This window comes from Zymoseptoria tritici, chromosome 1 (assembly GCF_000219625.1).
Source record: "Zymoseptoria tritici IPO323 chromosome 1, whole genome shotgun sequence".
In the NCBI taxonomy this organism is placed as follows: Eukaryota; Fungi; Ascomycota; class Dothideomycetes; order Mycosphaerellales; family Mycosphaerellaceae; genus Zymoseptoria; species Zymoseptoria tritici.
Window position 1 is genome coordinate 212490 of NC_018218.1, and position 27755 is coordinate 240244.

At 55.2% G+C, this 27755-nt stretch overlaps 10 protein-coding genes across 10 annotated transcripts; 5 read left to right on the forward strand and 5 right to left on the reverse strand.

Annotated features, from left to right (window-relative positions):
• Positions 1-1403: 1403 nt before the first annotated feature.
• On the reverse strand, positions 1404-4160 carry MYCGRDRAFT_106740 (uncharacterized protein; the record flags this gene model as incomplete). The annotated part of the gene is made up of 1 exon (XM_003857746.1): positions 1404-4160. One exon carries the CDS (start codon positions 4158-4160, stop codon positions 1404-1406), a length of 2757 nt encoding a protein of 918 aa, XP_003857794.1.
• Positions 4161-5219: 1059 nt separating this feature from the next.
• On the forward strand, positions 5220-6110 carry MYCGRDRAFT_64883 (uncharacterized protein; the record flags this gene model as incomplete). Its single annotated transcript, XM_003855795.1, has 2 exons — positions 5220-5586; positions 5752-6110. The coding sequence occupies 2 exons, from the start codon at positions 5220-5222 to the stop codon at positions 6108-6110; spliced, it is 726 nt and encodes a 241-aa protein (XP_003855843.1).
• A 1253-nt stretch (positions 6111-7363) lies between these two features.
• HMG1 (hmg1, hmg-CoA reductase) lies at positions 7364-10853 on the forward strand (the record flags this gene model as incomplete). Its single annotated transcript, XM_003855796.1, has 2 exons — positions 7364-10437; positions 10493-10853. The coding sequence occupies 2 exons, from the start codon at positions 7364-7366 to the stop codon at positions 10851-10853; spliced, it is 3435 nt and encodes a 1144-aa protein (XP_003855844.1).
• A 327-nt stretch (positions 10854-11180) lies between these two features.
• MYCGRDRAFT_88617 (uncharacterized protein) lies at positions 11181-15628 on the reverse strand (the record flags this gene model as incomplete). Its single annotated transcript, XM_003857745.1, has 9 exons — positions 11181-11528; positions 11784-12286; positions 12349-12401; positions 12463-12626; positions 12688-12866; positions 14129-14266; positions 14327-14408; positions 14460-15481; positions 15577-15628. The coding sequence occupies 9 exons, from the start codon at positions 15626-15628 to the stop codon at positions 11181-11183; spliced, it is 2541 nt and encodes an 846-aa protein (XP_003857793.1).
• A 290-nt stretch (positions 15629-15918) lies between these two features.
• HDA2401 (histone deacetylase) lies at positions 15919-17674 on the forward strand (the record flags this gene model as incomplete). Its single annotated transcript, XM_003855797.1, has 2 exons — positions 15919-16604; positions 16653-17674. The coding sequence occupies 2 exons, from the start codon at positions 16058-16060 to the stop codon at positions 17672-17674; spliced, it is 1569 nt and encodes a 522-aa protein (XP_003855845.1).
• A 576-nt stretch (positions 17675-18250) lies between these two features.
• Positions 18251-19183, reverse strand: MYCGRDRAFT_101989 (uncharacterized protein; the record flags this gene model as incomplete). Its single annotated transcript, XM_003857744.1, has 4 exons — positions 18251-18308; positions 18363-18515; positions 18567-18888; positions 18937-19183. Coding segments are annotated over 4 exons (690 nt in total), but the record flags the coding sequence as incomplete, so codon positions are not given.
• A 2517-nt stretch (positions 19184-21700) lies between these two features.
• MYCGRDRAFT_88619 (uncharacterized protein) lies at positions 21701-22533 on the forward strand (the record flags this gene model as incomplete). The annotated part of the gene is made up of 2 exons (XM_003855798.1): positions 21701-22197; positions 22506-22533. 2 exons carry the CDS (start codon positions 21701-21703, stop codon positions 22531-22533), a joined length of 525 nt encoding a protein of 174 aa, XP_003855846.1.
• Positions 22534-23721: 1188 nt separating this feature from the next.
• Positions 23722-24165, reverse strand: MYCGRDRAFT_88620 (uncharacterized protein; the record flags this gene model as incomplete). The annotated part of the gene is made up of 1 exon (XM_003857743.1): positions 23722-24165. The coding sequence occupies one exon, from the start codon at positions 24163-24165 to the stop codon at positions 23722-23724; it is 444 nt and encodes a 147-aa protein (XP_003857791.1).
• Positions 24166-25372: 1207 nt separating this feature from the next.
• MYCGRDRAFT_106743 (uncharacterized protein) lies at positions 25373-26291 on the forward strand (the record flags this gene model as incomplete). Its single annotated transcript, XM_003855799.1, has 1 exon — positions 25373-26291. One exon carries the CDS (start codon positions 25373-25375, stop codon positions 26144-26146), a length of 774 nt encoding a protein of 257 aa, XP_003855847.1.
• A 414-nt stretch (positions 26292-26705) lies between these two features.
• Positions 26706-27659, reverse strand: MYCGRDRAFT_88622 (uncharacterized protein; the record flags this gene model as incomplete). The annotated part of the gene is made up of 1 exon (XM_003857742.1): positions 26706-27659. One exon carries the CDS (start codon positions 27657-27659, stop codon positions 26706-26708), a length of 954 nt encoding a protein of 317 aa, XP_003857790.1.
• Between the last annotated feature and the right edge of the window lie 96 nt (positions 27660-27755).

The following is a 27755-nucleotide window of genomic DNA, read 5'->3' on the forward strand; positions in this document are numbered from 1 at the left end:
CTTGCATATATGATGGCTCCCTCGTTCGGAACCCCTCGAATCCCGCATCATGCTCGTCGCCGCGCTCGCCGATAACACGCCAATTCGTTCGATTCAGGTCCTAAGGGGCCTTGCGATTGTTCCAATGATCAGTGTTGGGGCTAGATGTGGTGGGAGGCGGGAGTCGAGTCGATGAAATCGTGGAGTTTTGCTCCCTCCCGTGGGTGAGAATTGTGCGAAGGACAGCTGTGGGCATGCGAAGTGGGAAGAACAGGATCGCAGGGAGTCACTCCGGAGAAAGTGTTGTATTGAACGAATCCTGTATCGGCACCTTCAGCTCGAGGCTCAATGTCCTTCTGATTTGACTTCCAACCCTCCATCTTCAATGTAAGCAGCAAAAGATGTGCTTGCATGCTGTCAGTGTCGGGATATCCTCCAGCGGACAATACGGTCGAACAGCATGCGTGAGTCCGCGTTGACCTCTCAACTCTCGTATCTCCTTTCGCTTTCCTCTGCGTCAAATTGCTGTTTGCAGACCCAATCCAGAGTCCTCGATTCATGCCAATGCAATTCTACGCATGCGGACGCCGTCCGCATCTTTTCCCCATGGTTCCCGATTTGGATGCAGACTAGCACCAGTATTACCGTCCAGCAATGTAACTCTCGTAACGGTTTTATTTCTACACGTGTGATGCTCGGTCCTCATCATGGGGTGTTCAAGCTCGTCCGCAAAGGATCCAGGACTTTTAGCACGAACAGCAGCAAGTCACTCGGCAGCGGAACTCAGTGAGGTAGCATCGATCGACCGTGGTATCGACCGTGGTATCGGCTCTGGGCATTGATGGAGAGGAGCGGAGCCCACAAAACACAGGCCTTTTGCTCGGACGCTGGAGGGTCGGCTTGGTCAAAGCTGTATGAACGTTACCACTGGTCGCTGATTCCCGCACGCTAGCTCATGTGCCTTGTTGGCTCCTTGATGGCTCCTTGTTGGCTCCTTGATGGCTCCTTGTCGGCTCCTTGTTGGCTGCTTGTTGGCTCCTTGTTGGCTCCTCGTTGGCTGCTTGTTGGCTCCTCGCTGGCTCCCTGTTGGCTCACATCGCCCCGCAAGCGCCATTCGCCCATCGCAAACCACAAAACGAACATGCTAGCGCCATTCGCCCATCGCAAACCACAAAACGAACATGCACACACACTCAGAAAACCTCAACCCATCCCATGGGCCCAGAGAAACCATCTTGAATACCGCCGTAGAAGATATAATATCAACAACACATCAATCGTCCAATATTCCCCTCCAAGTCTCCCAATTCACCCCTTTCAATCCTTTCATCCCCTCTCGGCCCGACCGTCCACAAATCCAAAGGCCTCCCTCACCCACCACACACCTCGAAACCTAGCGGACTCCTCCTCAAACCCATCCCATCCTACCGGTACGGATCATAGTCACTTCCACTATCGTAATCATACCCATTATACGTATCCTCCACCGCGGGAGGGACGACCGCAGGGGGTACTGCCTTCCTTTCAATTCCGCTCCCCTTCCTCTCAATCCCATTTCCATTCGCATTCGCATTCGCATGTCCCGCACCATTCGTCGTCGGAGCAGCATTCGAAACACCCATCGCCTCCCTCGCCGCCGCCACCGCGCCCGAACTATGATTCGGATTAAACTTACTTTCCGGAGGGACGAAGTCATCATCACCCTTCAAACCCGGATTGGGAGTCACACCGCCGACGGAAGGGGAGGTGTTCGCGGAGTCGTCGTTCCATTTACCCGCCCAGCCGAACCAGCCTTTTTTCGCGCCTTGTACGGCGGCGGATTCGGGGTTCACGCTCGGCTGGGTGTGGTCTTGTGACTGTTGTTGTTGCGGTGCTGTTGGAGGGGCCAGCTGTGGAACGTTGAGGGAAAATGTTCCGTTGCCGAGGGTTTCTAGGCCGTAGCTGTCTCGGCCGTAGTGGCTTTCATCATCTGTCTCGGATTCTTCTGCAACTTCTCGTCCGGTGGGTTGAACGTGGAGGAAGCTGGCGTCCGTGCCATTTGCGGCTTCGTCTTGACCGGTGGGTCGGATGCGCACGGCTTTGATGAGCTCTACCACTGCTGCTGTCAGGTTGCTCGCTGCTGCATCGAGGAGCGCAACGGGTGAGAGACCATGTGAAGCGGCGTGTTGTTTTGTCGCAGTGATGAGCGAGTTGGCCGTGCCAGTCACACGAGCTTGCAGACGAGGTAGCTCAGCCGGATCCTTCGAACTCCCATTCTCCGAACTCCCATTCTCCGAACTTGCAGCAGCAGAAGTGATGGCTTGAGTGCCTACAACCACGCCCTTGACGCACTCCAGCATTTGCGCCGTGCTGCTCCCTCGTGCGACACGGAGAAGCTCCTCCACGGCGACCTGAAAAGCAGTGACTTGCACATCCTTAACCCTGCCGTTCTTGTCGATGAGACCTTCTTGGCGGACCAGGCCTGCTGCATCCAGTCCTCCACCTCCTTGCAGCCCGAGTCCCATGGTCGAGGCTCGGAGGTGCTTGTTCTGAGCCTTGACCTTCGCATACCGTTGCCGCCATTCGTCGTTGTCTCGTTCGAGTTTTGAGATTTTGGCTGCGAGCTTTTCTTCCTGTTCAATCGCAGCGTCATTTTGATTTGACAAGGTTCGCATTTCGCGGAGATATTGCATGGCTTGAGCTTGCACTTCCTGGGTGGTCGACTCTTGCGATGCGAGCGATTGCGTGAGAGCCTTCAATTTGGCTTCGTAATCTGGAGGCGCAGCGGGTTCGTGAGATGCGATTTGGGCAGCCAGCTTGTCTCGCTCGGTCGCCAAAGTGGAGACCTCGGTCTCGAGCTGAGAAATGCGGGAGGCTTGCGTTGAGTTGGTGGACTCCAACTGCCGCAGCTCGTTGGCATAGTTCTCCGCATCAGAGGTATGGCGCACTTTCAGCGCTGAAAGTTCCGATGTGAGCTGCTCCACAAGTAACTGAGCATCGACATGTTTCTGCTCCAGTTCCTCTCGAAGACTTGTCCACTGACTTCGTTCCTCCTCGTGTCCAGCAGACCTGCTCGAATCCGCCTCGAGTCGACTTTTCAACTCCGCAATCTCTGCTTCTTGTGCCCTGATCTTCTCCTGGTCCTCCGCCGAACTGCCCTGTCCTTCACCTGAGGGCGTACGAGCTTGATCCAGTCCGAATGCATCCTCATCATCCTCCGCATCGTCGTCGTCCTCCACCATCGTGCTCTTGTTCGGGATAATCGTATTGCTCTGAAACTGCTTCGGAAGCGGTCTTCCTAGACTCCCGCCTCCCAAACTCCCCGCCTCGCTCGGCCGTCTGCCTCCTGCTGCTGCCGGAGGACCTCCATAAGGGCCTCGCTGCCCAGGAGGAAGTGGGCCTCCTGAAGGTCGCATTCCTTGTCGGCTGTATGTGCTGGCATCACTCATATTACTCATGGGCCTGCTATTGCCGCCGAGTCGGGGTATCCGTCTTTCCAGCTCGAAGAAAACATCCGTCGCGAGTTGGCGAAAGCGCTCGATTGGGAGAGTGGAGAGCTTCTGCCTTGCCTGATTTCTCTTCGGGTGGAAGTTGTTCTTGGGCAGCAGAAATCGAGGGACATTCTCCACCCTTTGCATGCGCTCGTCTTCTCTTCTTATCAACTCGTCGTACACATCTGTGCTGAGCTCCATGAATTGTGTGACCGACAGCCTCAGCAGTTTATCCCGCGCCCGGTTCGGCTTCATATTCCCTTTCTCGTCTTGCAAGTGTACCGCCAGGTATTGCTTCAACGCCGCGTAATGCCTCTGCAACGCATCCTCTCCCGGGTTAAATTGACTCCTCGAGCTATCGCGATTGTGCGGTCTCCCTCCCACGCGACCATCATTCGAGGCCGCGAAGGAGCTGGCAGAGGAGGGCGGTCGACCATTGCTGCCAGTAATGGAGGGTCGCGAGACGTCGGTAGAGCCGCTGGGGTGTTGTGAGGAATGTGGTGAGCCGCCGGCTGTTGGAGGGCGCGCGGTGCCATATGGACCTCCTCGGTATGGTACGTCGTTCGGTGTGCCGGCGAGGGCTGGTGCTCTGTCTGATGATCCTCCTACTTGACTCCCTCCAAAACTCTCGTAGCGCCCGAGGAGACCCGAATCATTGCTGCTCATGGACATGGGCGACATGGGCGGCTGCGGTAGACGTGACATGGACATCGTGGGAGGTGTATATCGGCCGTGATCGTCGTGGTTCGAGTGGGGAATCGGAGCGGTGTGCTGTCCTGGTCTGTCATACGGTTGCGAGGAGTTCGGCCGGTCCGCGAGATCGTGTTGTCCAGTGTAGAAGTCGCGAGTGGTAGAGTAGCATTAGAATTTAGGCAATAGTGAGAGTAGGGGCCAGAAAGGAAAGGAGTGACAAGTCGCAAAAGATCTCGAACAGCGGAAGTCGGGTGGTCGTGGTCGCTGTTGTCGCAGGTTGTGTCGACTTCGCCTTCCCTTCCGGTGGGACGATGCCTGCAAGATCAGCAATATGCGATTGGGTTCCTCCGACCCTGGACGGGATTTATCGATTCTGGCCGCGTGCAGAACGTGAGAGTCTTGCAGGGGTCGAGGTCTCGGAAATAATAGTGATCCTGTATGTACTACTGCACTATTCGGGGTTGGAACCTGAAGCGAGGGATAATGTGGAACTTGGCTCCCAAAGAAGTCGCGCGCGCCTAGAGCGCTTCATCAATATTTGATTGAGAGGAAGAGACGAATCATGACAAGCTGGAATACGATACACAAGCATAGCACGATCTTCTTCTCCTATTCTCCTATCCTCCTATCCTCCATCCTCCATTGACAATTCACACCGCCCGCACCTCAATAATAACGACATTCTCGAAAACTTCCCAAACAAGCCTAATCTCTCCTCCGTGCTCCACCCCTTTTTGACCACTTTCACAAGATGCGACTCCGCCAAGGACCGACCAAAAGTAGTCCCTGAGATTCTCCGCTCCAAATCTTCCCTCTCCATCCAATCGCCGCTTGTCTGCTGCAGGTACGCAATTTTCGAGGACTTACTTGCTTAGATCCGACCAGCGCCGCGCTTGTGTCAACATTTCGGGTGGACAACTCCTTGTGAGCAGAGTGATGGAGAAAGTATACCGAGTGGTTCGGTGATGGTATTGCCGAGCGAATCGACTGCGTGAGAATTGTCGGCTTTTCGAGAACCATCGGCGAATTGTTGCAGGCTTCGGATGAACGCAGGCCACATCCACTCAAGACAGAAACATGCACTCAGAACACTCTCAGAACAACACCACCCTCCAATTCTGGAACACCAACCTCCCCCCACCCCTCCGCACGCCAACCTGTCCCTCCTTCCTCCTCTACGCCTACTCCAACCCAAAAGACCTCCGCACCCTCTCCACTCCTGACGCACATTTCACTCCGCAAACATGGTCCGAAGTCGCCACTCTCATCGCGGAGAATCGCCTGGCGGACTTTCAACGAGTGCCGAGTGAACTGTATCGCTATCGGAAATTCGTGGAGGATGTGGAGAGGGAGTGGGGGAGTGTGGTGAGGTTTTTGGTGAGGCAGAGGTTGGGGTGGGAGGTGGATGGGGAGGGGAGGGTTGTCGGAGAGGGCGGAGTGGACGGTGGAGCGGAACATGTAGGGTGGGAAGAAGGGTTGGAGAACGAGTGTGAGTCGGGTTGTTCTCTCTGTTTCGCTGTCTGCTTTTGTGGTTTCACTTTCACGATTTCCTTCCGTCGTTTTCGCCGTGAACTTCATACGATGTACCGAAGCTGACCAACTCACCCAGACCTCTACAAAATCCTCCCCAACGACTGGCCCTACGGCCTCTCACCCTCCATAACCCACCTAGTAGTCTGGACGAAATTCACTCTCCCCACAGACCCCGACTCTCCGACCGGAGACCTCACACCAGCAGCCAAAAACGCAGTTCAAGCTTTCGTGGATCGCAAGTTCAGCAGCGTATGTGGCAAGGACAACGTACTGTGGTTTCGCAATGGCGCAGCGTTGAAGAGCGTCAGGGCGGTGGAGCATTTCCATGTTCTGCTGAGAGATGCGAAGCCGGAGTGGGTGGATGGGTGGACTGGTGGGAGGAAGGCGCTGGCTGAGATGAAGAAGAGGGAAGAGGATGAGGCGGCGGGCAAGTGAGAGGATGGGAGTGAGGCTCGTCTCCGCTGTCGCACTTCCTTCGGTTGTCTGGCGCGAACTACGGTTCCTTACCACATGCCACCAGCATCACATTCATCATCCATTCTGGCTGCGAGCGCCGACGTCAGATTGATATGTCGGAGAAGAAGGAGTTTAGTCGTACGACTTTCGAGGCGAAAAATGCAAGGCTGCCAGCATGGATGGTCCTGTGACCTGAAGCCTGTGCAGCGACAACTGCTCCAATCACCACCTCGTCCGGCCGAGACGCCACCCGAAGGACGTACGCAAGTCTGCCTGAATCTAGGCAAACCGGCATGTTGTATACGCAATGTGGCTCATTACGACTGCAGAATCATGAGAGCCTGGAGGTTGGACATCATAATGCAGATGGTTTCGTCTGGAGTTACGACTTCGACTCTCGAAGTATAGGGTTTGAGATCATCATTGATGGTGCTGGCAATGCATATCGACGAAGTCCATCTTTCAATCGTCTTCCGGAGTATTGCATCTGGAGAAAGAACGGTAAGATAACGAGCTGCGACGATGTACATTGGTGGAGATCTGGTCTGCTTATTAGGTAAGGAGCCTCAAGATTGACGGCCTTCCAATAGCGGCTGGACCAGGAACTTCGTCGGCGGTGGAGAAGAAAATGAAATGGAGCAGGAAAGGGGCAGCGACGTGTGTTCGCCATGTAGTTGATTAGAAGTACTCGGCATATACATGTTGAAGTTCTGTCGTAAATCAAGCCGACGTCCTTTGTTGCTTCTTCGTTGGAACAATCGTAAGATCTTTCGGAAGTGACAAGCCACAGAAGCCGACGTGGGTGGATGCAGGGACGAGATCTCGACATTTTGAATCTGGCGTGGCATGCCCTCCGCGTACTCCTCCTCTCCACTTCCACATCTCCCTTCTTCCCTCCATTCGTGACGTTACGCTGCAGCTTGGGAAATAATAATTTGTGTTGTACGGGACCGGGTTCTACCTTGAAACAACAGCAGAGATCGAGAACACCACGACTCGGTGACAGTTTGCATTCGACCAACCGGGATACTGCTACTGCTTCTGCCAGGGCACGCGATTGGGAAGACAAATTCTTGGAAGCGACCGGCGACCAGAGAGATGCGATCTTCGACTTTCTGCTGAACACGAACTCCTCCTCCGGTCTGGACTCCACTATTGTGAGAACCTGACCACAGCACCGACCCTCACCACCACCTTCGTTCCTCTCCTCGCGCCGCGAGCGAACCTTCAACATGCTCGGCTCCTCTCTCATACCCACGCGTTGGCGACGAAACCACGATCCCTCCGAACCAGCCAAACCAGGCCAATACAACCGCGCGATCACACCCTATCTGCAGAGCATTTCCCTCAAAGCCTGCACACATCCGATTCGAACACTCGTCCTTGTCGCTGTTCTCGGCAGTGCTCTCTACGTCAATCTTCTCGAAACTGGCTTCTTCTTGCCTTCGTCGACTCACAACACGAGCCAGCTCGACATCACTACACTATCAGTCGGCAGCAGGAGACTACACCTCGGACCAGAGACAGCATGGAAGTGGCAATTGGAAGAGAATGGCAATGCTGGGATGAAGACTGTGGTGGACGCGAAAGAGCAAGAACTGGCATTGGTGACATTGGACTTTTTGGACACTGGCAACAACTCGCCCAATGCTGCACCGAAGTCGGTCCCACTTCCTGCGGATATTACTGCGGAGCTGGTGCCTTCAAGTGAGAACATCCTTTCGCCAATCTCTGGAGAGACGATGCTCGCTTTCTCACTGCCATACACCGAGACGGCGCTGTTTCTGAGAAGTGTCAAGGAGATTCCGGCTTCCAACCCAACGACACAAGCGGAGGACGGTGCGGACGACATCCCCGAGCAAAAGCGATGGTTGATGAAGTCAGCGAAGAAGGGCTCGTCCTCTCACAGCGTTCTGGAATGGGCACAAAACTCGTGGGCGGCGTTCCTCGATCTGGTCAAGAACGCGGAGACATTGGACATCATCATCATGTCGCTGGGATACCTTTCCATGTACTTGACCTTCATTTCGCTCTTCATCAGCATGCGACGAATGGGCTCCAACTTCTGGCTGGGAACCACCACACTCTTCTCCTCGGCTTTCGCGTTCCTCTTCGGACTGCTAGTCACTCTCAAGTTGGGAGTCCCAGAGAACGTGGTCCTCCTCTCAGAGGGCGTTCCATTCTTGGTGGTCGTGGTCGGATTCGAAAAGCCTATCAAGCTCACCCAGGCTGTTCTCTCGGCTTCAGCGAAGGCCAAGAATGAGAATGGCAACGGCGAGGGTCTGACCATTCAAAGCGCCGTTCAGACTGCGGTGAAAGAGCGAGGATTCGAGATTGTGCGAGACTACATGATTGAGATTGTGATTCTCTGCGCCGGAGCTGCGTCTGGGATCCAAGGAGGACTCCGTCAATTCTGCTTCCTGGCCGCGTGGACACTTTTCTTCGACTGCATCCTGCTCTTCACTTTCTACACTTCGATCCTCACCATCAAGCTGGAAGTCAACCGCATCAAGCGTCATGTCAATCTTCGCAAGGCTCTTGAGGAGGACGGCGTCAGCAGGAGGGTTGCCGAGAATGTTGCTAGCAGCAACGACTGGCCAGCCGGACACATTGCTTCGCAGTCGACCGAGAATAGCATTTTCGGCCGCAAAGCTCGAAGCAGCAGCATCCCGCGTTTCAAGATTTTGATGGTCACTGGCTTCATCATGATCAACGTGCTCAACCTCTGCTCAATGCCGTTCCGTGGCACTCGCAACAACTCTCCGGTCACGACTGCTGGTCTTTCCAGTGTGGTCACTCAGCCTCCGATGGATCCATTCAAGGTTGCAGGGAATGGACTCGATTTCCTGTACAAGCAAGCTAAGCGTAGCTCGCAGCCGGTGAGTGTCACGGTCTTCAACCCGATCAAGTATGAACTGCAGTACCCATCAGTGCACTACTCAGTGCCAGAGCAGTCGGACTGGTCGATCTTCGAAGGCGAATACCAGAATGGCCTCTTCTCATCAGTCGGCGGTAGAATGGTCGAGAGCTTGTTGAAGAGCTTCGATGATCCGGCTCTCGGCAAATGGGTCGTTATTGCGTTGGCGCTGAGTCTTGTGCTCAACGGCTATCTTTTCAATGCCGCCCGCTGGAGTATCAAAGATCCCAACCAGGAATCCAAGCCCGAGCCAGCGACCAACGGCCATGCGATCGCACCTACTGTTCAGGCTGAGAAAGCTCCTCCGCCGATGCCCGACCTACCGGAAGGTGCTCTCGATGGATCCCGCAAGCGAACGAGAGAGGAATGTGAAGCATTGTTGCAGGCTAAGAAGGCACCGATGCTTGACGACCATGAACTCATCGAGCTGTCTTTGCGTGGCAAGATTCCTGGGTACGCTTTGGAGAAGACGCTGGAAGACAAGACTCGTGCTGTCAAGATTCGCCGCGCCGTCATCTCGAGAACTCCTGGAACCGCTGATCTGACCTCGAAATTGGAGAAGTCCAAGTTGCCGTATGAGAACTTCGACTACGACCGAGTGCACGGCGCATGCTGCGAGAATGTCGTTGGATACATGCCGCTTCCTCTTGGTGTTGCTGGTCCGCTCACGATTGATGGCAAGAGCTACTTCCTCCCCATGGCCACAACTGAAGGAGTCCTCGTTGCCAGCACATCTCGTGGATGCAAAGCCATCAATGCTGGCGGCGGTGCTCTCACTGTGCTCGTCGCCGATGGCATGACTCGTGGACCTTGTGTCGGTTTTGAGACTCTCGCCCGCGCCGCCGCCGCAAAGGTCTGGCTCGACAGTTCTGAAGGCTCAAAGGTCATGAAAGAGGCCTTCAACTCCACATCTCGTTTCGCACGACTACAGACACTCAAGTCGTCCATTGCCGGCACATACGTCTACATCCGTTTCAAGACCACCACCGGCGACGCCATGGGCATGAATATGATTTCAAAGGGTGTCGAAAAGGCACTCACCATCATGCGTACGGAAGGCGGCTTCTCCGACATGGCCATCATTTCCGTTTCCGGTAACTTCTGCACCGACAAGAAGCCCGCTGCGATCAACTGGATCGACGGCCGAGGCAAGAGTGTCGTCGCCGAGGCTATCATCCCCGGCGATGTGGTCCGGAATGTGCTCAAGTCGAACGTCGATGCATTGGTCGAGCTGAACATTTCGAAGAATCTGATTGGAAGCGCCATGGCTGGTAGTATCGGAGGATTTAATGCCCACGCATCGAACATTGTCACCGCTATCTTCCTGGCTACTGGACAGGACCCGGCCCAGAATGTGGAGAGCAGTAATTGCATCACTGTCATGAAGAAGTACGTATCCTGCCTGCTCATTACCACACCTTGCACAAATGCTAACATCTCTCAGCCTCAACGGCAACCTCCAAATCACCGTCTCAATGCCCTGCATCGAAGTCGGCACCATCGGCGGCGGCACCGTCCTCGAACCCCAAGCCGCCATGCTCGACCTCCTCGGCGTCCGCGGCCCACATCCCACCACTCCTGGCGCCAACGCACAACAACTGGCCAAGATCGTCGCTGCGGGTGTCCTGGCTGGAGAACTGAGTCTGTGCTCCGCGCTGGCTGCGGGACATTTGGTGCAGGCGCACATGAGCCATAACCGGAGTGCTGTGCCGAGTCGGGCGCCGAGTCCGGGACCGGGTGGTGCGAAGCCCGCGGAGAGTGCGGCGGCGATGGTGAAGGGGTTGGGGATGACTAGTGTGCGGTGAGGGGGATGATGGGCGGGTTGCTTTCGTGGAGATGGGTGTGTTTGGTGCGGATGAGAGGGATGGACGTGGCATAGCCCGCGTGGGCAGGTAGCGAAGCGATTGGGGCCCGATGAGATGCTGCTTCTGGCGAATGTGGCAGGCAGCATGGCTTTGGGCTGTGGAATATGCGTAGAAGTGCGAATGTCGCTGAAGAAGCGAAGAACGATGAGAAGATAGAAGACAAGACCGCGCAGCAGCATATAATTGTACAGAGAAGTGTAAACTCAACCCCATCTCTTGGGTCGACCGCGTGAGGTGCATTTCGCAAGACTGCCTGCATACAACTACCTACCTCCGGAAATACCTCTTTTCAACGGGCCTCAAAGCGAAATAACTCACCGCCGCGAAGCCGAAACCCAGCTCAAACCCAACATCTCCTCCAAACGGCTTCTTCCCAGCAAACAACGCAATCGGCCCCACGAACCACGTCTGGCTCATACCCATCACCATACCCACAACTCCCATACCAAACGCTCCCATGGCCGCAATTCCGGGAGGCAACCGACTCGGAACATCATAATCCTCTGGCGCATACCCTCCAAACCCCCGCCTGAAGACGAAATGTTCCGTCAACGCGATTCCCTCATATATCGCCAACCAGTATCCGATAAAGTTCATGAAATTCTCCAACACCGTCTCGAAATGCGAGTACCCTGGTATGGCGATGGCGATGTACACCCCCGTTCCGACTGCCGTCCAGACGAATCGCGGGACGGCTTGGGTGTACCGGGAAAGGGTTTGCACGGTCAGCGCGACGGAGTAGATGTTCGGACAGTTATTCGCGATGATGGTCAAAGCGAGAATGACGAGGCAGAATTTCCCAAAGGTTCCGAGGTGGTAGATCAGAATGGCGGCGAGGAGGCCTCCTGTCCCGGAGGTTTCGTACCCGACTTGGTAGCGATTTGAGCCGGCGTTGAGGGAGGTGGCGGACATGATTGCTATACCGAGGAATTCGGTGAAGAGTAAAGGGATGATAAGCCCGAGCCAGGTGGCGAGGAAGACTTTCCGTCGAGATTGCGAGGGGCCTTGATAAACTGTATAGTCCGCCGCATAGGACGACCAGCCAGTCGCGAAGCCGTAGACTGTCGCGCCGAAGGAGAGCACGCTGCCTAGTTCGGCGGTTCCGGTCCCCATGGGTATGGGGGTGAACTCGCCCGAGTGCGCGAAGGTGCCGAGCGTGATGAGGAAGACGAGGAAGGCGGGGAGCCAGGAGTAGAATTCGTAGGCGTGCACGATGCGGTAGCCGAAGAGGGTGATGGCGAGGGTGGCGAGGGCGATGATGAGGATGCCGCCGTAGCCGGGGAGGGAGGGGGTGGTGGCGTGGAGGAGCTGGGCGCCGACGATGGAGTTTACTGCGGACCAGCCGAGGCAGGCGAGGAGGTTGAAGATTGCGACTGGGAGGGGGGAAGGAGGGTTAGCGGAAGTGGGTATAGTGGGTGTGGGTGGGCGATTGTACTCAGCTTGACGCCCCACCAGCCGAACCAGAAGCGGGAGAGGACCATTTGGCGTCTGAGAATGGGCGGTCAGCGAGGGGGCTGGAATGCTGTTGAACAGACGGGACTGCGCTCACAATCCGAATTTGGGGCCGAAGGTGGAGAAGAAGCAGACGGGTGTTATGCCGATGAGGTTAAAGATGAGGGCTACGATCATGGCGTCTGCTGTTCCGAGGAAGAAGACGGATTTGGAGAGGAGGCCGATGGCGAAGGAGGAGACGACCATGTTTGCTGAGAGCCACTGTTGTAATCTTGTCAGCATGTTTTGTGCTTTGGGTGAGTTGTCGAATTGGTCGGCATACCATTGTCGCAATGTTGAACAACGCTCTCGTCCCGAATTCTGTTCGTTCATCTTCTGGCACTCTCTCAATCCCTCTCTGCTCGACCCGGAATCTGCCTGCAAGGCGCTGGACTTTCGCATACCAGGAGTTGCCGAGCTCGAAGCTCTCGCCTGGTACAGCGCCATCTTCCCGGGGATGTACTGGAGCATTTGAGGTTATATGGTGGCCTTTCTCCATGTCTCCAGAATGATGCGATATTGGAGAGTGAGGGCCAGGTTGACCGTTGAGTCGCAAAGTGGAGTATTCATCTTCAGCGTTACCCATCGTAGCGATGACGAGGTCGTGCTTCACGGAAAAGTTCACTGCGAGCAAGGATGTTTGAATGCAGATGCAGATGATCAGGTTGATCCTGGTGGTGAGTGTTGCTTTGTTGCCAAAATGAGAGATTACTGTACAGAGATGGGAAAGAATCCGAAGAACCTAACGACGTTGCGCAGCTCGCTGGAAGAGCAAAAGCTTGCTTTCGTTCGCACATCTGCCGCATGGCTTGTTGATAGGCTAGATAAGACATCCCATTACAAGCATGTATCCGAAGGTGTGGAAGCTCACGAGTACCCATGTCTAGATAACGGGTAGGGCGGAAGACGATACCAGGATCAGCATCCTGGACCCTCGCCTATGTGGGCCTGCAGTATGCGTCAACCTCGCATGAACTGTTGCTTGTTCAAACAAGCCTTGACCGACCCTCTGGCCCGGTCATGTGAGGAAATGCAGTGAATGGAATGTGTGCTTGAACCGTCGTCCGGAATTCGAGAAGGCGATCGTGCTCCGTCGGTCCAGGTTCGAAAAGGGTACGCAATGAGAGATGGCCACACGAAGCAAAAGCGCCACGACTGACCGCGATATGGCAAGGTGGAGAGGAAGCCGAGGAAGTTGCACATGCACGTGCGTGAGGTATCGGCAGGACCAGGACGTTGGCCCGCCGGCGGGCGGAATTGACAGTGTCGACCTTGAGAACGCTTCTCATGACCGAGGAAGCAGATCTGATCTAGAGCCTGGTGGGCGTGGGCCAAGATGTCCGATGCGGCGAGTCTGCGTCGTGGCTATAGAGGAGTGGCGCAAGAGCATGGAAAAGAAAGGTGCGATGGAGGTCAGAGAGGTCAGAGAGGTAATCTCGCATGATGGATGAGAGGTGTCCTGGAAATTTCAGATGTCAGACCTCTGGAGCAGTTCTGAATGCGTAATTGAGCGGTGTGAGTGTCCTGTCATGCTTCCTGTAATGACTAAATCTTCATTTTCCAGACCATGTCAATTGGCACTGAGAACTTCCCGCGGTACGGGAGCTTCGACTGCGATCATGTTCTGCTGTATATCTTGCTGTCGCTGTCGACACTTGATGCCGAGAAACCTCCACGTATAATCAGCGACGGCAATTACCACGTGGCAAGCATCGGCCACTCACCTCCCTCGTCATTGCACTCCACCCTCAAACACTTGATCATCTCGCCCAGCAGAGCTTGTCCGCGGTTGCGCTCCGAGTGGCGTGCACACGAAAACTGCTCAATCATGAACCATTCCAGCCCCAAAGTCTGGCGAGAAGCTGCCATTTCAAAATCCTTCCCCAACCCTCCCAATCAATCCCTCGAAACCCTCAACTTACTCCTCGGCAAAGCCCTACAGCTCGGACACAACCACTCCCCCTTCGGCTCCTCCGTGACTCCCACACACTTGTAGTGAAACCACTGATACTGACAATTATCATTGTCGCACCCCACCATATCCCCGTAGCTCACCTTATGACACAGACAATACAGCGTCTCATCATCACCCTCATCGTCTTCAGCAATCTTATCCACGCCGCCGTCGGCTTGCGAGAGGAGGGCAGAAGACGGGGAAGGGGAACCATCGCCGTCGCGGTGAGAAGTTTCGTTTTCGTCGTCGGAGCCGGAGAGGGAAGCGTTGGTGGAGGGAGTAGTGGTGCGGTCGCGGGCGAGCTGGCGACGACGGTCGGAGGATTTTTTGGGGCGGGAGCGGGACTTTTTGGAGGTGGTAGAGGAGGTGGGTGGGGGTTTGCGGGCGGGGTTGCCGATGGCGGAGGAGGGGTTTTTCTTGTGCCCGGCGGTGGGGCGGGCGGGTTGGGCGGAGCCGGCGCGAGAGGAATTGGGTGCGTTGGAGCTGGGGTTGGGAGTGCCGGGTTTGGGAGTGCCGGGGCCGAGAGAGGATTGGCGGAGGTTGGAGGATGCGGTGGGGAGGTTGCCGATGGAGGCGTTGAGGCGGCGGCGCTTGTTAGCTTCGCTGGAGCCTTCGCGGGAAGAGCGAGATGCGCTGGTGGGGAGGGCTTGTCCGGCGCCGGGGGAGTTGCGAATTCCTGCGGCGGCGTTCTGGGCGAGTCGTATTTGTGCGGCGTTGGCGATGTTGGGTGCGCCTCCTGTGCTGCCGATGTTGCCGCTAACAACTTGGAGTGGGAGAGGCATGCCAGCTTGACCGGTGATGGGAGTGCTGGCGCCTGTGGGAGTCGCGCTGAGGAGACTTGGACCACCCCAGTCGGAAGGGAACTGCTCTGTCTGGGCGAGGCCTCGCAGTCCAGTGTCGAGACGTTTGATCTGCCGTTCGAGGATCTTCAGGGCCTTTTCTGACAGACCTAGCTTCTGAGCTTGGATGACCTCGCACTTGTCGTAGCATTCGTTGATGGTCTTGGAGAAGGCTTCCTCCTTGGGATTCAGGACATGGCCACCGTTCGTGCGCACCCATTTCTGCAGCTGGACATCTCGCTTGTTGATTTCGTCTTTGAATGCACTGATCTGCATGTCTTTTGCTTGGATCTCCTCCATGAGATGTGTGATTTCCGCGGGTATGTTGGCGACTGTGAGAATGTTAGAGGAGGTCATATCAGGCACTTTGGCTTCCTACCATCGTGAACAAACTGCTCCAGAACCGCAGCGGCGTCCTCCGGCAACGCCATGTTCGTGGTGGCAGTCCGAGATATCGCCTTGAGATTGTGTATGCGAGACAATGTACTCTCGATTTGATGGACTTCGGTCTCAATTTGATGGGAAGAAGAAGGTCAAGTGAATGTTTTGATGGACTGGTCGATGTCACATGTCAGGCGCAAGGTGAAAGGGAAGTTTGGGCGAGATGTAGGGTTTGGCCCCCATGTTTCGGCACTCCCGCAGAGCCGCAACGCTAGCATCGCCTGCCAAGCGATTCGACATGTTGAGATTGAAGACGACAAGAACAGACCAAGTCCAGAACATCAACCTCACCTCCTCTTTCGCTGTGTAATCCAGTCGCAGACCACAATTCGAAGCCGTCGACGTATATCACCCAGCACGATTACCCCAACAACACCCACTCACCGGCACATCGACTGTGCGACCAGCATGAGGGCAGCATGGCCGGCTCCTTCAATCCCCGCCAAACGACCCGCAACGACATAGTCCAGCAATGGAGCAGCAATACCACACCACACGGCAACCCGTCGCCGCGATCGACATCACAATCGCCGCTACCATACAGCTCTGGATGCGGCGTCGAGATACAAACTCCAGCCACACCTCCGACCACAGCAGAAGACGAGAAGTTATGGCGAGATCAAGAGCTGAATGAGAAGATTATGCGGCAGGTGGAGGAGAATGGAATCACAAGACCGACGGGACACAAAGTCTCATTCCACTACAGCAGTCGGGTCGAGGACATGCATTTCGGCCGCACACATCCCATGAAGCCATGGCGATTAACACTCACAAAGCACCTCGTGCTGGGACACGGTCTACAATACGCCATGGACACATATGAAGCCGTCGCAGCGGGCAAAGACGAAGTCCGACAATTCCACGATGCAGACTACGTCGACTTTCTCTCCCAAGTCTCACCCGGCACCTTCAACCAATTATGCCAACAACCTCGATTCGAACGAGCCACACCCACTAAGCATGACGGTGACTCTGTCGTACTGGGCCCGTTCAACCTGTCTACCAGCCCGGGAGCGGATTGTCCAGTTTTCGACGGAATGTCCACCTACCTCTTCCTCTACACCGGCGCCACACTCGCCGCGACCCACCAACTCACCTCCGGCTCAAGCGACATCGCCATCAACTGGTCCGGCGGACTCCACCACGCCCACAAATCCGAGGCCTCCGGATTCTGCTACATCAACGACATCGTCCTCTCCATCCTCGACATGCTCCGAATCTTCCCCCGCGTCCTCTACATCGACATCGACGTCCACCACGGCGACGGCGTCGAAGAAGCCTTTCAACGCCAACCCCGAGTCATGACCCTCTCCTACCATCGCTACGGCCCCTACGACGACACGGGCCACAAATTCTTCCCCGGCACAGGCGACCTCTCCGACATCGGCCTCCGCGGCACCCCCGGCGAGCACTTCGCCCTCAACGTCCCCATCCCCTCCGGCATCGACGACCGACAATACAACCTCCTCTTCACCGAAGTCACCGGCCGCACAATCGAAGCCTTCAACCCCTCCGCCATCGTCCTCCAATGTGGCGCCGACTCCCTCGGCGGCGACCGTCTCGGCCAATTCAACATCAACATCAAACAACACGGCCACTGCGTCTCGTTTGTCAAGAACTACCGCCTTCCCCTCCTCATCCTCGGCGGAGGAGGCTACACAGCCCGCAACGTCGCTCGAGCATGGTGTCACGAAACAGCTCTCGCAACGGACAATAAACTCCCCGAAAGCATCCCCCTCTCCATCGTACCGAGGCCAGAAGCTTTCATGGGCCGACCGCACGGTGATGGGAAGATGTATCCCTCGTTTGAAAGACTGCATAAGAATGAGTGCAAGGATGTGGATCTCGAGTTGATGATCAAGCAATTGGATGGCGAGTTGAAGTATGTGAGGAACTCGCCGTGGGTGAAGGTGGATCAGTTGCCGACGGGGGATGGGATGAGGCAGGTTATGATGGAGGTTGATGAGGAGAGGAGGGAGGAGAAGGAGAGGAGGGGGAAAGAGAGGAATCCGGGTGGGAGGGGGGAGTTGCGGTAGAACGTCGAGTCTGCTGTCATTGGAGTGCGCACCGGACCTGGCAAGATGTCGGCGTCTGAGATGTCGGCGTATCAGGGATCACTGCAGTGCACAGGATGTAAGTTCCTCACAACTCAACACAACTGGCTGCCACATTCACGACCACGCTGAGCTACTTTGTTCGCAAAGAGAAATGTTTGCCTGTCACCACTATTCACCGGATCACCTGCGAACTCCTGCCTGAGATTTCTCATCCGGTCCACCACTCCCCCACCTGAGCAACGACACAAACGTCAGCACACCTAGTCATTGTAATCCACCTTCTTGTACGACTTGAGTGGCAACGTCACCGAGCGCTTCGCCACACTGGTCCTCTTCACGACCTCCATGGCCGCACCCGGTTCTTCAGACCCAGCATCCGCGTCCAGAAGCGATGACATCTCAACGCAATCGTCGACCTCTTCAGTGGAGCAAAGAGTGTACAGCGTCTTGGTCTCCATGTCGCAATACTTCCCGTCCACGCCGACGAAGTCCTGGCCCCTGGAGGTCTCCGAGCTGCACAGCTCCTCTGCGGTTTGGCCGGGTAGGTTGGAGACTACGAGCTCGTCGGCGATGCTTTGGGGTCGTGGAGGGAGGTCTCTCTTCTGTGGCTTCCCTGGTTCAGTCAGTATCACACAAGAGTGTATGCACCAAGCAGAGGCGGCCTTACCAGCGATGGGACCACCCTCGCGAGCGAAGATGGTTGCGTCGCATTCGCGGCCTTCGGCAAGAGTCTGGTTGGCAAGATCACCATAATCCGAAGCCTTGAATTTCATCGACGTGCTCAGAGTGTTATTGGTGAAGTTGGCGTCGAGCCAAGTGCCTGCAAATGTGGTCAGAGCGCAGTGGAAATATGGAGCCTTGCAAGGCTTACAGGCAGGCTCCCAATCGGTTCCGTCTGGATTCTTCCCAGCCACCTCGCGACCCCATGCCCAGCGCTGACCACAGTGTCGACCGACGTCGCCCGTCCAAGCACCGCCGCCGCCGGACGAAGCGTCCCGATACTCGACCGCAATCCACGAAGCGCATATGGCATCGTTGCGGGCGGACACGCTGACGTAGACTGCCTGTTCGGCCGGAGAATCCTGGTCAATGATGAAGTCTATCTCGTCTGCCTCCCGAACGAGAGCATTCGTGGATTGGCCGATGAATTCGTTATCGCCGTTGTAACCGTACACGGCACCAATCTGGCCTCCCTGCTTCACGTCAACTGACTGTCGAATACGAGACTCGGCTGTCCTTACGAGGTCGTTTTCTTCTGCGTCGACCGTGGATCTGCCAGCCTTGATCCTGACGGAGGTGCCCGCTGGCTCGTAGGTCGGGATGTTGGACTGGCCAAAGCCGATGATGGTCAAGGCGCTGCCAAAGGCACCCAGCGTGTTGAGTGCACCCTTGACCGACATGACCGGAGTGGAAATGTGCTCAAGACTCAGGAAATGTCTCGGCGAAGGAAGTACGGACAAGTTCGCTGCAGTCGTGTGGCGAGGAGATGACTGACGCTGGCTCTTCCCTGGCCATATATACCCACGATGCGCAGGACTTGATCATGAATGTGTCCGCCGCGAACCTCTCCGCGTCATATCAGACGTATCATGACATATGGCTGTGCCTCTCCAGTCTCCACATGATGTTGGCTAAGTCTTGCCAAGCCGAGTTGCGGAGCTCGTTTCAGTCAACTCCATGGCTGTTGATCGTTTCATCGATGAAGGGCAGCTTTGAAGTCCTCACTTCTCACTGAGTCGGCATGGGAATACATCAATGAATAAGGTGCAAGTGATCAGAGGAGACAAACAAGGACTACAAGCGTGACCATCAGCGTTTGCTCGACGAGGTTCGGGTGTCTGACCCAGTATCACGTCCTGGTAGACGGTCGTAAGGATGGGCATACAAGGCTCTGTACTGGAAGCTGAGCATGCCTCGTCAGCCAACTCCGGTCCCGGATCTTATCACATGTCACAGGAGAGCTTGCATGCTGAAATGAAGTCACGCAGAAACGCATGCAGGAGCAAGCATGGAACAGGCAGTCGACCATAGACCATACAACGTCTGTAGCGCCGATGGCCATGCGCTTGGGAACCTCCACTTCCGACCTTTCAAGGCTCATACTGGACCTCAAAGCCCTGCCCATGCGCACACGTCAATTGTCCTGGGGTAAGCTTGTCATTGCTGTGCCTCAATCTATTTGCAGCGTACCTTAAGTGGGCTTCTCCGATCGGCATCGAGAAGCGTGGACTTCACAACTCGCCGGACACGCATCCTCCGCCTTTTTGACTCCTCGATCACTCTTCGAGGCAGTGAACCTGCGAGAGATCCGCCGGACCATGAAGTTTGCGCTTCATCTACAACGCGCGGCGATTGCAACGACTCTGACTTGCCGTCAACGGTGAAATCTTCCTCCTGCTGGGACGATCGGAGGACTTTCGCCGCGCAAAACTATCTCCGAAGGCCCACCCGGATTGCCCGATGCTCGGACCCACTGTTACCGTGCAAAAGACACCACGCCGCAGTGAAAGAAGTGTCTGCGTCTAATGACGTGTCAAGTCGCATATTCCAAGTCTCTTGGACCGGCCAGGACGAAGCGGACCATTCGACTGGGCATAACAGCAGGGCATAAGTACCGCGATCGGTGCTGCCGAAAGCATACTCACCAACCCTCATACCGAACGAAGCACAACTTTCGTAACAAAGAACATGAACTTTGCCGTTTTCATCTTCGCCTTGGTGGCCGCTAGTGGTGCCAGTGCTGCAGCCATCGAGACCAGACAGAACGATGTACCCGAATGCATCAAAGGCCGACAGGGTGCCGAGAGAGACACGTTCGACTCCGGTAACCCTCGACGACAGATTACGTGGCATGATCCTAAATGCTGACGGACACCAATATCAGGCTTTGGGTGCGGAGAGAAGTGCTTTTTGAACGAAGCATCCTCGAAAACCGAGTACAGAGGCACTTGCAAAGGACGATGCAGCCCGCTTCAGCCGGGACCTGCGAACCGTTTCATCTGCATGGGTAACAGAGGTGTGTGTATGTGCCGCTGGCCCACCATGCATGTGCTGACTTCGCTTCCAGCCTAGTCGCGGAGACCCTTAAGCTGGGTGGAGCAGATTCTGCGGGGATCGGGCTTTGGGCAGATTCCAAGCAAGACAGTTGAGCAGATGGGAAGTTCGCATGTCTTACCACGCAGAGCGTCGGCAATTTCAAGAAGCTTTCGTCGACATGTTCGCGTACACCAATGTGCCTCGTTTCGATGAGCAGTCTGTGTTGGGTGAACCGCTTTCAGACGAGAAATGGACCAGACTGAGAGTCATGTCACCGCCCACAAAACTCAGTGATGTCTTGCGTCGCGTCCACAAAACGTCTCGACAAGCACGATAATCTACAGTACCTAGCCGGCGCAGGTCCCACTTCGCCAAGCCGCTCTTCGCAGCGTTGTTGACGTCAAAGGATCATTCACGTCGCCTCGGCGCTACGGCATGTAGCGGTCGATGCACTAGGGTTCTTCTTCCCATACGCATGTGGGCCGCCCGGTTTCTTTGCCTATTGGAACGTCTACCGCCATGAACTTACCGAACCTAGATTCAACGTCATGCTGGCAGGTTACATGTCTGTGCCGATGTCGACCCCAGTTTCTCCACGGATCACCCGGCTTCGCGATTGGCGGCATTTCTCCGCCTCCTCTACTGCCCCACGCGGCACAGATCTCGCTTCTTTGCTCTGCCAACAAAATCTGACAACATCGATGTTACAAGTCACCGATCATAGAGGAGTGGAGGTCGATTATGCAGAGTGACAAGTCGCGAAGCGATGAAGAGTCTCTTGGCTGATGGCGCTGTCATATGACACTCCTCTCCCACAATCTAAGATCCATTCATTGACGATGCCTCGATCTTCACCCTTCTAGCCTGCTCCACGGCACTTACTTACTCCCTTTCTGGGGTCTTGATCTTCAACCGCAAGACAATTCGATTTCTCTTCGCAATATTCGCATCAAGAGCACACCGCACATCATGTGGAAGAAAGTCCGAATCACAGCATTATGCTCGATCTTTGCATTTTCCCTCTTCACTCAGGCTCGGTCGCTGAATCTGACCATCGTCTTCTCGCTCGACGGCCTGGAAACCTGTGCATATCCATCAAATGCATCTGAAGCGGACGGGATCACATTTACCACATCCAGCATTCCCGTCAACAACCAGTGCTTCAACCTGAACGAGATCTTCCAAGGACCAAATACTGGAGTTGTGACGCAGGACAGCACTTCTTTCCCATTCATGGATGGGGTCTCCAACGTGACGTACGCTGTGTCCAACCAAGCGGCGTTCGACCCGACCATGAATTACAGCCGAATATACTATGAGCAAAGCTATCCCGGCAGTCCCAGCCGTGACACTCAAGACACTTTTCCGGACAACACGGCCACTAGGATCTTGACTCTTTTCTCCGACCAGGATTGCCGCAATGCTATCAACGAGACTGGTCCTGTGGGCCAAAGGGTCCTGCCCTGGTACGCATACAGTTGCGTCAGTGATGGGCAGTGCGATCATGCTGGGATCAACGTGAAGAGCTTCATAATCGGTGATAGCTCACTTCGGCTCAACCAAGGGTCGGACACCTGCAGGGACTTTGCTTATGGAGGCGCTGCGGCCAAGATGACGGGAAACGTGCTGGCTTCGCTTGCTGTCGTAGCGGGACTAGTGGCATTCCACTGCATCTAGGTTGCACAATTCAAATGACCTGAAGCTTCATCTTTTTGCATTCGTCCTGCTCCCGCACGATGACCCGCAAGATGACCCGTACGACGATACATTACAGCGCGAAGACACTCAGGAAGGCGGCTTGATCGCTCCGAGCAACAACCGGACAACAACGTTGAGACTCTCCGCTCTCGCCGACCGCGCCTCCCAGTCATCTAACATCGACCTCTGCGACATAACTTTCTTTTGGTGGCGAGGCTGTGGGTGTCAGTGGGACCGTTGTGGCGGGTACAGTTCTGGTGCATAGTATGGTTGGGATGGAGATTCTTTAGGTGGTATACTCGATTGAGAGGATTCGTACTCGTCGCCGTTACACATATACTCGATTGAGAGGATTCCTACTCGTCGCCGTTACACAAAGCCCGAGGAGAAGCCCACCAGAAAGTGCTACTGCTACGGCATGATATAGGACCTGAAATGAAACCAGGCCAGACTAACAAGCTCACTGTTCACTTCTTGATACCCCTCAATTGAGCTCTGCCTCCTCCTTCTGCACATCCTCAGCTTCGAGCTTCTGCACCAGTGAGTGTATCATTTTCTCAAGAACCGACTTCTTGCGACCGATCTCATCGTCACTCATCCCAGCCTTCGTCTGGTTTCATCAGACCTTTGCCATATTCCTCAAAGAGGTTGCCAGCTATCACCAAGCCTTTGATCGCTGGCCTTCAAGGCTGCTTGCAGAACCTTCTGGCGTCTGTCTTCGCTCGCAGCTCTCGTCAATTGGACGGGCATTGGGCCGTCCGTGTTCGTAGTGGTTCGCTGGGTAACAGTGGGATAGAGGAGAGTCTGATGTCGAGTTGGAGCTGGAAAAATGTGTTGGGATGACTTCGATCACTGGCTGTGCTGGCAGACCTCTCGCTGAAGTGGGCGGAGATGTAGGAGGATCGACGTTGACTTCGCGGACGAGATTATTGGTGATGAAATTGAGCGTGGACAAGACCCAGATGTCAGGATACACTGTGATGTGAGCAATATAATCGGGCCGTGGAGAGTGAAGTACGTTTGGCGATCGATCCGAAAAGTGACGTTCATGCACCTTCACCTGAAAGCTACCCTAACGCTGCCTTCCGATGTGGAATCACAATCTGGAAGGATCGTGTGTTCGGAGAATGGCGACAAGCACTACGGACAGAGGTTGAACCTTAGACCATTGAAAGAACGATTCGGAATAGAGACCTCTGCGTAGTTACATCATCACTCTGCGCTTGCAGCAAGTTTGAAAACTGCTCGGCTCACCCATGCGATGCGTTCTTGGATTTGGTAAGTCATCGACTCTACTCAGGTCCCTCTGCCTTATCCGCCTCGCCATCCGGGCGTTCGTAGAGATTGGCCAAGATCCGAGCCTCCCAGATCTCGTCCTTCGTCAAACCCAGCACCCCCGCAGCTTCTTCGTCAGTCCGCTGCTGGCGCTCTCGATCCCGGGCCATCAGTGTTACCACCTCCTCATGCTCCTGCTTGCTCATGGGTCCGAGTGGGTCCCAGACAGTCCAGAAACGGCGAGAAGAAGTTTGGCCACCTGGCTCCAACGTCGCTATTCCATCTCCCACCAACCCAGTCCTCGCCTGCTTCTTTCCATTACCCGGAGGCACCGTTGGACCAGGCTCGATCTTGTCCTCCTCCGCTGGCTCCTCATCGCCTTCTACTGGCCTCTCCCATCCCCATCCGCGCGTGCGCTTCGTGGTGCCTGGCTCCTTCTTGTTGGCATGGATGCTCTGCATCTTCGGGGAGTCGTCCGCGAGACCGCTGCCTTGTGCGTCGGCGTCGGCTTCGCTGTTGATTTTATCGTGGCTGGTCCCAGATTAGCAAGAGAAGAACACGGTATGTCGAATACTTGCGATCTCTTCTTCGACATTTTGATCAGAGTGTTGCAGATCGAGTCGTTCTACTGACGGCTAATGATAGCAATCCTGATATGATGGCTGCGCGATAGAATGGACGAATTTCGGTGCAAAAGCTTTGAGCAGCCAACGGGCAGCAGAGTCTTGGCGTTGTACGATTCGCCATCATGCCGCACAACTCGGGCCAAAATCCGGACCACCTTAAATCGTCTGGCTTCTCCAGATCGACTAGCACGCAGAGCGAGAGACATGAAGCACTCTATTTTTCATATCTCCGTGCTTCTCTCCTTTCTTGTCATCCAAATATGTACGCTGTAAGGTCAGCGGAACACATTCACTTCATCGCGCTAGGCAAGGGTTTATGACGTCACAACCCTGCTCTTTCCACAAGCAATAAGTAGAAGGTCGCACCAGATGCTCCGTCTTCTCGATCATTCTACACGCTTCAAATCGAATTCATGCTGCGTGTCAGTATCAGACACTTTGCCTGCACGATCCCGCTCCCACTTTTGCATCAGTTACAGACGGAACAGCTTTTGCGCCGACAGACTCTCATGAGCAGCTTGCAAGTGCTGGACAGGACAACGACTCACTTGCAGCATAAATTGACTGCTTTCGCTGCCGGCGAGGTCGCAGTATTCAATTATGACCTCGTCCTTCGTGTCGACTTTATGCGCGTCGGGAGCTTGTCCATCTCGTCCACCTTTGTCCTGACGTCTTGCAAGCATTATTTGATCGTCGAAGATCCGGATCTTTCACTGTCGATTCGCTCTGGCCGATGCCAACTTCTGCAGCGCAGTTGATCATGCGACAATGGCTGATCTTCGGAACCCCACACGATCCTGGCTTTCCTGGAGAGGCACAGCGCTCGGCAGCGTCATGATCATCAGGAACCGAGCGCTAATGCGATGTCTACGTCCTTCGACTTATCAAAGGCAGCACAGATATCTTGGCTGGTGGAGACGATAGCATCACCTTGGTTCCCGAGCATGATGCGGCAGAGAGGAGATGGACGTATATACAGCACCTCTGCCCAAAATATTCCGCCCTTCTTTGCAAGTCAGCACTTCTGAAGACACACCACACAATGCAAACCACTTGGAGGTCAGTCTGCGTGGCTACCAGTCTCCTCCCGCTCAATGCTGCAGCGCAGACCGCAGGCACTCAAGAAGGAGGCTTGACTTCTCCAACGACCGACTTGACCATCACTTTCTCTCCCGGAACCCTCGATGACTGCGCCTCACCGTCGACCGACGATAACGCCGGCGGTATCACTTTCACCACAGCCAGCACACCAATCCAAAACTACTGCTTCAACCTCGAAGACCTCTTCCTAGGTCCAGCCAACGCAAACATCACGCAAAACGTCTCCCGAGTCTCCACTCTCTCCTCCGGCGGTCTTCGCTCATTCCAAGATGGCTCATACAACTTCACCTACGCTCTCTCCAATCAAGAGTCCTACGATCCAGCCCTGAACTACAGCCACATCTTCTACTCGCAACCAGCCTCTGGCGCTCCTCCCGGCTACGGTACAGCAGGCCTCCCAACAGATGCATCCGCTCGCCTTGTTAATCTCTTCTGGGACCGGGACTGCGTCAGTCGGAGGAACGCGTCGGCTCCGGAGGATCAGCAGGAAGTTCCGCGGTATAGGTATAGCTGTATGAGTGAGGGCCAGTGCGATGTTGCTGCGTATAGCGTGCAGAGCTTTCTGATTGGGGACGTGGGGTGGAGATACAATCAGGCGGGGAATGAAGGGGAGTGCTTTGACTTCGATTCTGGAGGCGAGGTGGTGGGTGTTAGTGGTCTTGCTGTGGGAATCTTGGTTGTTTTGCAGGTTCTGGTTGTGTATGGAGTTGTGTAGTCCAGGCGCTTCTTGAGCCTGTGTTCGGCGCAGCTTCCATCGGATTGATGGTCGTTGAGCCGCCTATGTTCGTGGTGGTTGGCTGTGTTCTTGAAGAGTAGATGAGAGTCTGATGTCGAGTTGGAGCCAAAGAGGTGTAGCAAGGCTCCCAAACATCACTGCGGAAGCCAGTACTACTACAGACTACGAGAAGTATCTTGATGGCAAACAGAACGCTCTCTTCAAAGCCCATGAGCCTCATTCGGAGATGGAAAGAACGATTGGTGTCGTTGATGACGCAGAAGTCAGTATCAGAATCAAAGCTTGACCATTTGTTGCGTTGACTGTGGTCATAAATGTGCTCCTTACTCGCCCATATCGCAAACGTCCCTGAATTCCTTCGACGATGTTGCTCCGCAGCGTGGAGAACGCTGAAATCATCTCCATGCTTCCAATCCAACTGCAGCGCATGCCCTGGATCTCAGTAGCTTGCATGGTGAGATCGAAGCAGAGCAGCAGAGGTATTTCGTCCTCAATCACTCTTTCCCACGCATGCTCAGCCACCTCCCGCAGTCTTTCTTCACCCTAGCCGCGGAAAAGGACGACTCGCCCGCACCACGTCGCTCGCTGATGCCCGCTGCAGCCGCTGGTCGGGAAGCTCATCATCCTCAGAATCTGAGTCCGACCGAGATGCCATCATCTCTTCCAATTCTGCCAGGATATCGTCGAACTCGCAAAACTTAGCCACCCGCTTCAAATCCTCCGCTCGAGTGAACTGCTCACGAACTGTTGTGCGATAGGTATAGGTGCCGAGATCGCAGAGGGTATTGGTGAAGGCCTTCGCACGACCAAGGTCGATCTTCGTTCCGTGGAGAAGACTGGCCAGGTTCTCAACCTGGAGCGACAAGTCGAAGAAGCATTCGGGGTGAGCGATTCGCCCGAGGTACTCGCCGTCGTCAACGCATTGCCTGCATCTGCTACCGCATCTGCAGCCCAGGATCTGATCATGCGTGTGGCAGAGCTCGTGGAGAATGGTGCCAATCATTCTCAGCAAACTCGGAGATCGCGCGAGGTCCACGGCGATGCGGATTCCATGACTGGTGGGTCTCATTTCTCCCAGAGCGCCATCCAAAGCTTCGAACTTGAATGTGCAGTAGGGTGCCAGGCGACCGCCAAAGAAGATCACATCCAGACACTGCACCACCTGCTGCATGAATGACCGCATTCCTTCCTCTGCATGGTGAAGCTCCTCGAGAGTACCATTCTGCGCAGCCTCGCAAAGTTTCGGCAGGTATTCTTCTCTCCACAGCTCCCACGCCGCAAGTCTCTCCTCGCTCCATGTTCCATTCATCCATTCAATTGTCGCCTCGGTGGCTTTGACGTCGCACACTCGAGCGAATGTCTCTCCGTTCCTCCATGCGGTGCGAGATGCCCTCAATATCGACAGCGGTTCCAAGACCTTCGTTCTCTTGATTTGTGGCCACTTCGCTCGGGCGGCAGCACCTGCAGCCTCGATCTCTTGCATGCTTGCCATGGTTGTGTTGGTGTGGATCGGATGCGGTGGGAAAAGGGAGTGGTTCGGTGGACGGTCGTTGGTGTGAAGGGCGAGAAATTTGTTTCGGCGGAACTT